The following is a 12067-nucleotide window of genomic DNA, read 5'->3' as shown; positions in this document are numbered from 1 at the left end:
CTAATGTGGGTGGATGTGCGGAAAATGTCCATGGAATACAGTAAACCACGGAGCAATAGATTGTGCTGTGAGGCTTTTTTTGCACTCTCGAACCAACGCCAGACCCTATTGTAATAAAAACGCTGTAACTCAATATGTCACCTAATCCCAATTAAGAGCCCAGAATGGTACGACCCCTGCCCTCGTGAAATAAAAACGGTTCTTGGCACCGTCGTTCAGCCACTTACTGCTGCTGATCTCAGGCCTGTTTTATTAAATGCCAGAGAATTCAATCCCCAAAACTATCGTAGGGTTTCTAAGTGCCGGGAACAGACCAGAGGTATTTTAATTCCTGTGACAGAGGGGAGAAATAAAATCAGGCTAGCAAAACGCAAAAACGACGAAGTAACGTGGAGAAGAGACGCAGACTGAGAATAAGTGGGCTACGTAGAGACACTAGGAGACGTGTTTAGGGTCGCCAACTGTAGGTGTGGACGGGGTGGAGCCGGAGCAAGAAGCAGTAAGTAAACAGGAAGCGGAAATATTTTTTTAAGTGGCATTTAAGCTCCGAAAATAAAACCCCACAAGCACTTTCGACCTTCATTAAGAGTGCTGTTCTATTTCCGAAATCCCTTCCCCTGACCTTCTTTACTCACGAGCTTCAATGCATTTTCAAAATATTGTAGACAATTGTGTTGCAAAGTTTGTAAAATATGCACTACGAGGAACCTGGGTTGTCCGGTTGCTTGATTTTAACACCGATATATATAACAATCATTCTATAACACACGCTTAATGTATTGTAAATCCAACCGTAATCAACATTTTCTTTAAACTTCCTTTTCAGGACACGCATGTTGGCCTAGAACCAACAAGTCCTTTGAAGGTATGCTGTGGTATCAGGTACCTAGATGTCAGCAACTATGGACTTGTTTGAATTTTGGAGGCCACGTCCACACCTTAACCTTGATGTCATTTCTTCTCAACTGCTTTTGCAGCATGGCAAGGAAATCACAATGAATATATATATTTTTTACACTCAACATTGCATCCATGCAAATTTCCAGGACCCATAGTTTCCCAGCAGGCCATTGCCCATCACAATGCCTCCACCAGCTCGCCTTCTTCACATGGTGCATCTTGGCACCTGTTATACTTCATGTGGCTGTCCACATGAAGTAAAAAAATTTGATTAATCAGACCAAGGCAACCTAGGCATTGGTAGCTCAAAAATTAGGGCTCTTGGTTACTGATCGGAAGGTCAGAGGTACAAGACCAATGCTGGTACTGTTGGGACCTTAAGCATGGCCTTCCTCAGTAGTTATGGCTTTGAGTTACTAAATAGAAGATCTGGTGAGGATCAAGCCCCATGGTGCTACTGTTAGGCTCTTGAGCAAGGCCTTCCACCCTTGGGGAGTTCAGTGGTCAAGTCACTGGGTTACTGATTGGAAGGTTGGTGGTTCAAGCCCTCATCGTGCTACTGTTAGGCCCTTGAGCAAAGCCTTCCACCCTTGGAGGGCTCAGTGTTTAAAACTCTGGGTAAATAAACATTGGAAATTGAGTTTAAGCCCCAGTTTTACCAAACCGCCTCTCTTGGGCCCTTGAGCAAGGCCCTTAATCCGCTATGCTCCAGAGGGGCGTTGTATCACGGCTGGCCCTGCGCTCTGACCCCAGCTTCCTAATAAGCTGTTATATGTGATGAAAGTGTGTACACTGACTGTGTAAGACTTATAATCTAATGCTAATGGTAGTTTTCTTTCTCCGGTGTTTTGTATTGTTTTTTAAGACTTATTGCTCCATAGTGCCCATGTTCCCATTGTAGTTGTTTCGAGTAATCAGTTGAGAATCCTGGCATTCGCATGGACAGAACTTTGTGGTGTTGACCACCTTGTGCCCTTATGCTTCCCAAGATCTCAATCCAAACAATATTAATATTACTCTTCAAATTGTTCATTCATAGTATACAATACCTCTTTGAAAATTTACACACCCTCTTCTTGATTTTTGAAGTCTGTGATATGTGCAGTTGGAGTTCTCTCTCTGCGAGGCGTGTTTTACAGACGCTCGGTCTGCATCGCTGGTGTCTTGTAGCCGAAGGAATGGAGATGAATTAGTGCTGTGGGGGAGTCAAGTGGAGGAGGAGAAACCCAGGCTTATTTCACTAAATGACCAATCAGTCGGAGCAGTAGTTGTTTATGTAACAGACATGCCGTATATCAGTCGAACACTTCCTACTGTACCTCGTTGAGCTTATGGGGATGTACATTAACTCATATTCTGTGTGTAGGGAAATAATAATCCAGAACAAGCACAATTTTACATTTGAATCATAAAGCCGTGCATCAGAACATGTTCATGTAATTACTTATTTGATTTAAAAGAATATGTGGTATTTGTTGAATTAAATTAGAACTAATATGTTATTAAATATTATTATTAGTATATATTTAGTATAGACACACACACACACACACACACACACACACGCGCGCGCACGCACGCACGCACGCACAAACGCGCACGCCGGAAAAGAATCACGTGATCAATACGTGTTTTCAAATAGTGTAATGTATACAGACACATGCACATATCCTGCTATAATCTAATTATATATTATATTATAATATTTATATATGCATATTCCTTGTGTACTATCTAATCTATCTATCTATCTATCTATCTATCTATCTATCTATCTATCTATCTATCTATCTATCTATCTATCTATCTATCTATACTACTGTATGTAAATACTACTACTACTACTACTACTACTACTACTACTACTGATCACGTGATACTTGTGGCAGTATTTGATACGGAATTAGTGCATCATTTTTACAAGTTTATGCATAAAGTATAAAGTATAAACGCCACCGATGACGTAATTACGTTCGCCATGCGTTTTTGTATTATTATTTATATTTTATAGTATTATGTTTATTTATTTATTTTTTATTTTTTGCGCCCATGGGCGTGAATGTTCGCGAAGCCACGCCCTGTTCTAACGCGATTGGTCCGTGCGCGTCCCCCAAGGGCGAGTTAATCAGAAAAGTGCAGTCTCTTAGTCCAGTTTAAACTCCAGCAGGACTGGGATGAAGAGAAGAGGTGACCCTGCTCCTTTCCCCAACACTCCCTCCATCTAGTCTTTTTTTTATTCTTCATCTCGCTCTCTCTTTCTCTCTTTCTCTCTCTTTCTCTCTTTCTCTCTATCTCTGTCAAATCTAGTAAATCAGTAAAGTGGGGTTAGGAGCTTTAAAATGAAGATTAGAAGATTTAGGACACATCCTGGACCCTGAAAGAACATCTCCATGTGCAGAGACTCATAATTTTCACTTGTTATTATAAAAAAAAAAAAAAAAAAGTGATTTCTTTTGGAATATTCAGGTGAATATGGCGTACCATGCACCATTTTACCCTCTGCTGGGGTGTGGGAGGCCTTTGATGGAGCAGATCACCGGGAGAAGCATCATCATCTCAGGCCCTTCACCTTCATCATCATCATCTATTCATCATCGTCACCTGCAGCAAGTAGGGGAAGAGGAGGATGAGGAGGATGAAGAAGACGAAGAGCCGGTGGTGCACCTGGAGGGCATGGAGCTGTGGAGGCAGTTCCACCAGATCGGCACCGAAATGGTCATCACCAAGTCGGGAAGGTAAACAAGCAAAGAAACAAGTTCGAGATGCAGGAAAACGGGCGCAAAGAGTGTGGGATTTGTAGATAAACACAAGTCGTGTGCTTTGTAAGAATTTGGTTGATGTTTAAATCAAGCATTAGGATGATGTTTTAAATTCTTCAAAAAATGCTCCTTATATAAAAAACAACAACAAAAAAACAACAACAAAATAAATTTTACTTTCCGTCTAAAGCTTCAAGTCAGAGAAAAAAATCTCAGGAATGATGGGTTAGGGTTAGAAGAAGAAAGTAAGTCAGTTGTAACTTTTAACAGTTGAAATGAGAAAATATAGAAAAGGTCCTACATCGTAACCTTGAGGTTAATACAACACTCACGTTCAAAGTGACAAGAAAATCACGTCTCGGACACGTCAGATCCTTTTGGGTTGTGTGTAAGTTGCAGGAATTGAAAAAATGGGTTTATCATTATACAATATGTTGTGTGTTTGTGTGCACTGTTATGGAGAAGCTAAAAAAAAAAGAAAAATGAAAGAAATTTAAGATACAATATAAAACATCTCTTATAGCTAATGTAAATTGGAAGGTTGCAGTTGTTCACAGTATAATAAAATGAAAATAAATTCTAGGAAATGAAAAAATATATACATATTAAGTTAGATGTTAAGTATAGATGCTGCACAATCAATGAATCTCCAATGTTATTGTATAACTGTACAAAATGTGTCAGACATTAAAAAGTCAGACTATAATCATACGGATATACGTATATATAAGTTATTGCACATGCAACAATTATTACACAGAAATATATATATAAATGAACGCGTGAACCCCAATTCATTTTAACGGCACCGATTTTATTAACGCGCGATAGATGCAGGGCGCATTTGTGTTTGACCATTTTTATAAAAAAATATAAATAAAAATTTTAATGTTTAAATTAAAACCTTCTACGCAACATACATATACATATATATAAAACTTTGATATATAAAAATTTTTTTTTAATCACTAAACATTTGTTTAACTGATGCACCAAGTCTCAAATTAAGCAAAATCCGGCAATTAAAACCGTCCATGTGGAAACAGCAAAAGTTCCGTTTGGTGTCCTGATGATTTACGTCATTTAAAACACCGTAATTATTTTAAAACCTTTTACAAGAATTATTTTATCTTTTTGCTTTATGTTGAATACTTGAAAAGTACATATAGAACAGATAAATTTGTGCGTTTGAGTTGCGATTAATTGCGATTAATTGCGATTAATTAATTGCCATTAAGATCGTGCAAAATATTTAAATTGATTGACAGCACTAGTATATATATATATATATATATATATATTGTAAACGATTACATTTTGCAATACAGAATCTCGAACTTATTAACACGCCTTTTAGATTAATATGCTGCAATATTTTTATTTTAAATAAATTGAAGCTGAAAATCTTATGATACTTTCTGAAAATTACTTAATATTCAAGTCGAATTTACACCTTTGTTCACTGTCCCGTTTACCTTTAATACTTTTTTTGAACGCTGTCCTTGCAGTATATCATCTGTACGGTCTAAACACCATTATGCAGTGTAACACAACACTAAAGAAAATACGTACATAAATTAAATAAAGTAATACAGAAACGAAGTATCAAATTTAAGCTCCAGGTCGCTATATTATGTTGCGTGTCTGATCAAGGCTAAATGTGAATTTAAAACACACGGCTGTTTAGTTCGAATAACTCAAATAGACTTAAATTCAATATGAAGTGTATTAATGAAGTGTATTAAAATATATGAAGTGTATTAAAGCTGCAATATGCCAGTAACACTGAGGAGATGAGGAAATTTAGCTAGCAATTAAAAGCGAAAATTTCAAAATGTAGCAGAATTTCTTACGTTATCTATCTATCTATCTATCTATCTATCTATCTATCTATCTATCTATCTATCTATCTATCTATCTATCTATCTATCTATCTATCTATCTATCTATCTATCTATCTATCTATCTTTTTTTTTATTTATTGTCACCTTCATTTAGGTGTAAAATAACACCCAAAATTCTTTCTTTCTTTCTTTCTTTCTTTCTTTCTTTCTTTCTTTCTTTCTTTCTTTCTTTCTTTCTTTCTTTCTTTCTTTCTTTCTTTCTTTCTTTCTTTCTTTCTTTCTTTTGCATAATCCCATTTCAAATTTTTTTTTTGTAAATTCAATTTCACATTTTTAGTTCACTGCAATTATTTAATTTTATATATATATATATATATATATATATATATATATATATATATATATATATATATATATATAATATAATTATTATATTGTAACTCACTTTAAATTATATTGTATATCCTTTCATTGTTTATTCAAATTTTTTTGAAATCATTTTTTTATTCTTTTTTTATTCTACTCCTGCATCTGGAAGAGTCGTAGCATTTCACTGAATCGTGAAAGGTTTATGTCTTTGATAAATAATATAAAACTAAATAGAATTGAAATAAAATCAGAAACAGAACCAATTCCTGCCAGCTCTCGGAGTAATGCAGGTCTCGTATCATACATGTCCACACAAGTTAGGGTCGGTCTGGATTAAAGAGGTGCCGTATTGGACCAGCTCGGCCGAACTGACCCTGATGTGTTTTTTCTTGCCATTCATGAGGCGGATGTTTCCCCCGTTGCGTGTCCGGTGCAGCAGTTTGGACCGGAGAGCGAGCTACGTGCTGCTGATGGATATGGTGTCGTCGGATAGCTGCAGGTACAAGTTCCACCACTCGAGCTGGACGGTGGCAGGGAAAGCCGACCCGGACATGCCCAAGCACATGTATGTCCACCCAGACAGCCCGGCCTCCGGGGAGCACTGGATGTCCCGAGTGGTTACGTTTCACAAGCTGAAACTGACCAACAACGTCTCGGACAAACATGGATTTGTGAGTAATGAGAAGATCGAGTGGGTTCAGGGTTTCCACTGAGTTTCCTATTTTATTTCCGAAAAGTGAATCTACTACATTTCAATTAGAATCAAATAAAGTGAAGAAAAATAGAAGATGACTGAAATTACTATTTATACAATATATTTTCTATATCGAATATTACAGTGTCCTTCCTGCCATTATGTTATGTCTAGCTACTTTGATGTTTATCTTGTCGTTTAGAAAGAATTATTTGTATTTCAAATCTGCCTCTTATATTTTAAGCCACTTGGCACTTTGTTATGTCTGAAGTTTATTCCGCTTCATGTTTATTTTGGCTGCAGTTTTTTTCTGAGGTTCAGTTAGAGCCACCTGCCACCAACGTAATACCTTTTATATTCGGTAAAGCCTTTTTTGTAATCAAATTTGTATAATTTTTTCTGAAAAATGATTTTTTTTTCAAACACAAATGCATTAAAATGTCCCTCCAGCTGATATACAACGAATCAGATGTTAGTTAGGATGAAATTGGCCATGTATCTCATCCAAAATAGTATAAAAATAAAATAAAATTTAATTTAATAATAAAATAAAATATAATCTAATGCATTCCATGTCCACTCTGCTTTTCTAACGACTTTCAAACTTATTCTCATTTATTTCTTTATTTATCATCCTGGACGGATGGAAACAAACTTTTTTTGTGAAAATCAATAAAGTAATAAACTTTAATTTCTTATTTAAACTAGTTTGAAAGGCGGTAAAAACATAATTGTACGTTGTATGATTTAGATCGATTACAAATAACGTCAATTCATAAAAATGCAATCAAAATTTTACCTTGTATAATTCAATACACAGCTGAATGGTGTAAAATGTAAAGTAATCATTTTTTCAACTACATACTGATGTTTATTTATGTACCTCGATGAGCTGAATGTGAGGAGAAACCCGACAAAGTACTGAGTCCTTTCTAATACTAATTTGAATATTTGACTGAAATGTGTATAGTTATTTAGTGTTTGGTTTTGGGGGAGATGAAATATTCTAGTTTTATCGTTTGTTTGCATGCGGGAATGAATAAATTTTTATAACATCATATCATAAAGTCGTGTATCTTCAAAATAACAAGACAAGACGTTCTTTTTTTATAAAAAAAAAAAAAAAAAAAACAGGAAAAATCTGAGAAAGGACTGTTTCTGTGTGAGAAATTTCTTAAACCTTATAGTAATCCTTTAGACAAATGTATATGTGTATTTAGACATTGTGTAACAAAGACATTTTGTACCACAAGTCAGTCCAGCATTTCCCATACTTTGACCTTTCCTTGGTTCTACCTATATTTATTTGTTATATTTAATATACTTTTTTAGAAACTTCTCTAAGCGTTTTATGTTCAATCAGAAATGCAGAGTTTATTTCGTCTCGTTCCAGACCATTTTGAACTCCATGCATAAATACCAGCCGCGGCTGCACGTGGCCAGGGCCGACGATCTGCTCAAACTTCCCTACAGTAGGTTTAGGACCTTTGTGTTTCCTGAGACTGAGTTCATCGCCGTGACGGCTTACCAGAACGACAAGGTTCCTCTCACACACCGATTTGACATATTCACTCCGATCACGTCCCATCACCATGTGGAGTTCACATGAGCTCCTTAATGATAACAATAATAATAGTTATTATTATTATTGTTATCATTATTGAACAACTGAGCAAATTATATGTAGTATAATATTTTATGGATATATCTATTATATAATAGATATTATAAAATATTATATAATATATATCTATTTTCATGTACTTATACAGAATTATGTCATTCATTGGCTTTTTAGTGCTTTATTATTTTTTTTTTAAATTAATTAATTAATTAATTAATTAAATTTTTTTTGCCACCAATGTAAATGAAATCCCAGCATCATTCACTTCATGGTCACATGATCACAGTCGTTTTGATGCATTTCTACAACTTATTTATCATCTTTATGACATGTTTGTAACATGACACGGCCGACACGTGGACTTGCACCGAACCCGAGGCCTCGGGCTGATGTTTCACAACCCGTCGTGTGTTTTGTGTCGGAACAGATAACGCAGCTGAAAATCGATAACAATCCGTTCGCAAAGGGATTCCGGGACACAGGGAACGGGAGGAGGGAGAAAAGGTCAGAGATTTGAAATGAAGCTAAATGAAAGCATGAATAAATACACTGAATGAAATATGGATTTTTCTTTCATTAGAAAACCTGTAATGCTGCAGTTCAAGGCCAGAAAGATGGCGCGAAAAAAAGATGATGGATCCTCAGACAATTCGCCTGGACATCGCCAAGTTCCCACTGTCGCAACGTCCACACTGAAAGGTTGCTTTTGTTATAAAAATAATAATAATAATAATAATAAGTAGTAGTAGTATTGTTACTATTAATACTATTACAGTAGAATTATGGAACCGTTACATGGTTTTTGGGATTTTATTCTTTATTACTGTGAGATAATAACAATAAATAATAATAATAAAAAATTTAAAAAACAAACAAATGGGAAACATCAATGAATCAATAAATAAAAGAGCAAATACATGCAGCAAGTGATGATAAGGACACTATTAAAGAAAGAAAGAAAGAAAGAAAGAAAGAAAGAAAGAAAGAAAGAAAGAAAGAAAGAAAGAAAGAAAAGTAGAAAAAAGTATAAATAAATAAATAAATAAGTAAAAAAAATTAATGAATGAACAAATAACTGTCAAATAAAAAAAAAAGTAAAATATCGACAAAATGGATAAACATACGTCAAAAACTAAGATAGATAGATAGATAGATAGATAGATAGATAGATAGATAGATAGATAGATAGATAGATAGATAGATAGATATTGATTGATTGATTGATTGATTGTGTGATTTCCTGCGCAGATGTTTGTGAGAGTGACAGTCAGAGTGATGCAGATGTGGAGAACTCAGCCCATCAGACCAAACTGGAGCCCAGAGACACCATCAGCTACGATCTGAAAGACACGCAGCCGATCAGAAGCAGCGACACAGAAAGCCGAGGACGGAGCGTCGAGAAGCGCGTGTTGGACCCGAACGCCGTCCCTCTTCATGCTGAAGTCTTCACACGGAGCCTGAATGAGTGTTTCCTTCACCGCTGCTGCTCTGGACAGCAGCTTCTGGCCGGCGTGAGGAGAGCGTCACGCTTTCTGCCAAACCAGAACTGTGTAAACTTCTGGGCGGCCGGAGCGCCGTGTGCTGGTGAAAGGATCAGGGGCTGCAGCTACGCCACCCACCAGGGCATTCTGGGAAATTTCTCACGGTGTCTTCAGCAGCCTGAAACTGCCTCGCAGGTACGATTTTATCCGAGAAGGTTAATGAGTTTGATTTATGGAAATAAATTGTATTTATGTATGCTATATATGTCATAATAACAGGAAATGGGAATCTTATGGTCCTGTGTCTACAAACTTTTGTCTATTGTTTTTTTCCATCCAGGCCCTGATCATCTCTCACTGCTACCCATATAACTGCATGCTGGCGGCTCCGTGGACTCAGCGAATGCTAGCTCCGGCTGTAAGCCACCGGCCTGGCTGCGTACCATACCCTCTTCCACACGCCACACACACACACCTGCTGCATCCCAAACGCCACGCTTCAGCCCAAGCCGAGAATGAGGGCAAAGTCAGCAGGGGCCAGAGCTCACCCACACCCCCGTCCACCTGAAAGACGTTACACTGAGGCACAAAACAATCACATCTGTTACTAAATGGAAAATAACGGAATTTAAATACTGGGGTGGGGAAGGGGGGGACGGGGGGGAAAACAGGGTAAGACAAGCCACTGATATTCATTTAATATTTATTCATTTTCATGAGAGTGCGCCCTCTGCACCAAAGCCTTAACATTTGGCTGTAATGTTCCTATTATCGTTTTTGTCACAAGACTTTTCTTTTGCTTAATCAACTTTAAAATACATTTAAATTCACCCAAGATCCCTTCAAAAGTTTGTACACCCCTCGTTTCTGCATTTGTGTTGTTGTTGTTGTTTTTTTTTTTTAAGAAAATAGAATATTGGACATCTATAAAAATACAAGAAAACCCCCCAAAATTGTTCATCATTATCAGTTTGATTTGGGCCGGCTTGCCTTACCCTGACCTTCTTCTCACTCTAAATGTAATTTAGCTATAATAAATTTAAATAAAATAAATGGTGTAACATAGTGAAGATTTCAGCTATTTATTACCTGCCAGACTGAAGACGTGTGCATGACTAATATATATATTATACGAGAAAGTGAGAGATATATATGAAATGTATTTGTTGGCAAATAAAGAGTATGGCTTTGTATATATGTGTGCATCTGTGTGTGCATTATGTGAGAAAAGGGTTTGACAGGTAGCTAACAGACGAAACTACTAAACGATAAAAAGTGCACAATATTTTTATTAGCGTTTTTTTTCTTTTGCCACAATGTTATGTCATTATTATGCCACCTCCATGTTCGACTGGGCGTGAGGCAGTCTGCTAACGTTTTCTATTATGTTTGCTGTCTTTTTTTTTTAGATCGCAGATTTGTTTTTGTCATTTTTAGACATTCAAGTTCAACTTATTTCTATTGTGCTTTTCACAACGGACACTGTCTCAAAGCAGCTTTACAGAATTTAGGAATTCAAGTAAATGATGTGTGTTTATCCCTGTTGACAAAGCCTGAGGAGACTGTGGCAAGGAAAAACTCTCTTAGATGTTATGAGGAAGAAACCTTGAGAGGAACCAGACTCAAAAGGGGAACCCATCCTCATTTGGGTGACCTCAAGAGTGTGATTATAGTCTTTAAACAATACAGAGCACTGGAGAGTGAGAACTAACATGAGTACTGGAGTTTGTGATTATGAGTAATGTTCTTTCTACAGTCTTATACAGTCAGTTGTGGAACCAGGAGCTACTAAGCAACTCCTAAAATAGCTCAACATTTGAGATAATCATATATCCAACACCAGCTTCTCCATGCAAGAGCCTTTAAACACTCAAAGAGGTCCAATGTACAAACTTTAAATGAAGTGTGATCCAAATGGCGCTGGTACGTCTCTAATTGGTTCTTTGAATGTCCATAATATTCATGAGGTGGGACACAACCAGAGCTGGCGCAACCTCAGTATGCCTTGGGATGGGTAGAGAAACATTCCTTGTACATGCAACCCTTCAATTAAGATGATTCTGATTCTACTGAGGCTTCTGTGATGTTAAGATGAAAAGAAAAAAAAAAAAAACAACTAAAATGATCAGTACTTTCGCTACTGTTATATAGGCAGGACTGATTCTTAAATAAAATTTGGCTTGTTACTGGGATTGTTTGAATCACATGAGTTTAAAATGTATTTGATGTGAATGGGAAGTGTTTATTCTTCCTCTGTTCATCCTTTCAGCATACAATACAATACAATACAATACAATACAATACAATACAATATTGGGATCTGTGTGTTTGGCACTTCTGAAAGTTTTTTTAAGACAAGGGGATTCATTGGTAAAAGAAAATACAAGCTCAAGGGG

The 12067-nt window shown here is 36.5% G+C and overlaps 2 protein-coding genes across 5 annotated transcripts in view; one reads left to right on the top strand and one right to left on the bottom strand.

The window, feature by feature from the left end:
* The window catches only part of pxmp2 (peroxisomal membrane protein 2), a 109038-nt gene that overhangs the window by 57846 nt on the left and 39125 nt on the right, over window positions 1-12067 (bottom strand). The gene's annotated exons all lie outside the window — the stretch shown is intronic.
* tbx3b (T-box transcription factor 3b) lies at window positions 481-10343 on the top strand. 4 transcript variants are annotated; one of them, XM_083526397.1, is made up of 8 exons: window positions 481-499; window positions 3367-3635; window positions 6276-6543; window positions 7960-8106; window positions 8618-8694; window positions 8771-8889; window positions 9439-9866; window positions 10012-10342. In XM_083526397.1, exons 2-8 carry the CDS (start codon window positions 3373-3375, stop codon window positions 10237-10239), a joined length of 1530 nt encoding a protein of 509 aa, XP_083382523.1. In that variant the 5' UTR covers window positions 481-499; window positions 3367-3372; the 3' UTR covers window positions 10240-10342. The 4 variants fall into 4 exon arrangements, with proteins under 4 accessions (XP_083382523.1, XP_083382522.1, XP_083382524.1 ...); XM_083526396.1 differs by lacking the exon at window positions 481-499 and adding an exon at window positions 3065-3087; XM_083526398.1 differs by lacking the exon at window positions 481-499 and having other exon boundaries at window positions 3070-3635; window positions 6309-6543; window positions 10012-10343.

This window comes from Silurus aristotelis (genome assembly GCF_946808225.1).
Source record: "Silurus aristotelis genome assembly, chromosome: 23".
NCBI lineage: Eukaryota > Metazoa > Chordata > Actinopteri > Siluriformes > Siluridae > Silurus > Silurus aristotelis.
Note: the sequence above shows the minus strand (reverse complement) of the source record. Positions and strands in the feature narration are given on the sequence as shown.

Bases quoted from the DNA above. Each gene is read 5' to 3' on its own strand.
- tbx3b (XM_083526397.1), top strand. From the start codon at position 3,373: ATGGCGTACCATGCACCATTTTACCCTCTGCTGGGGTGTGGGAGGCCT. The intron at 8,107-8,617 runs GTTCCTCTCACA...GTGTCGGAACAG, and splicing joins CGGCTTACCAGAACGACAAG to ATAACGCAGCTGAAAATCGA. The intron at 8,890-9,438 runs GTTGCTTTTGTT...TTTCCTGCGCAG, and splicing joins CGCAACGTCCACACTGAAAG to ATGTTTGTGAGAGTGACAGT.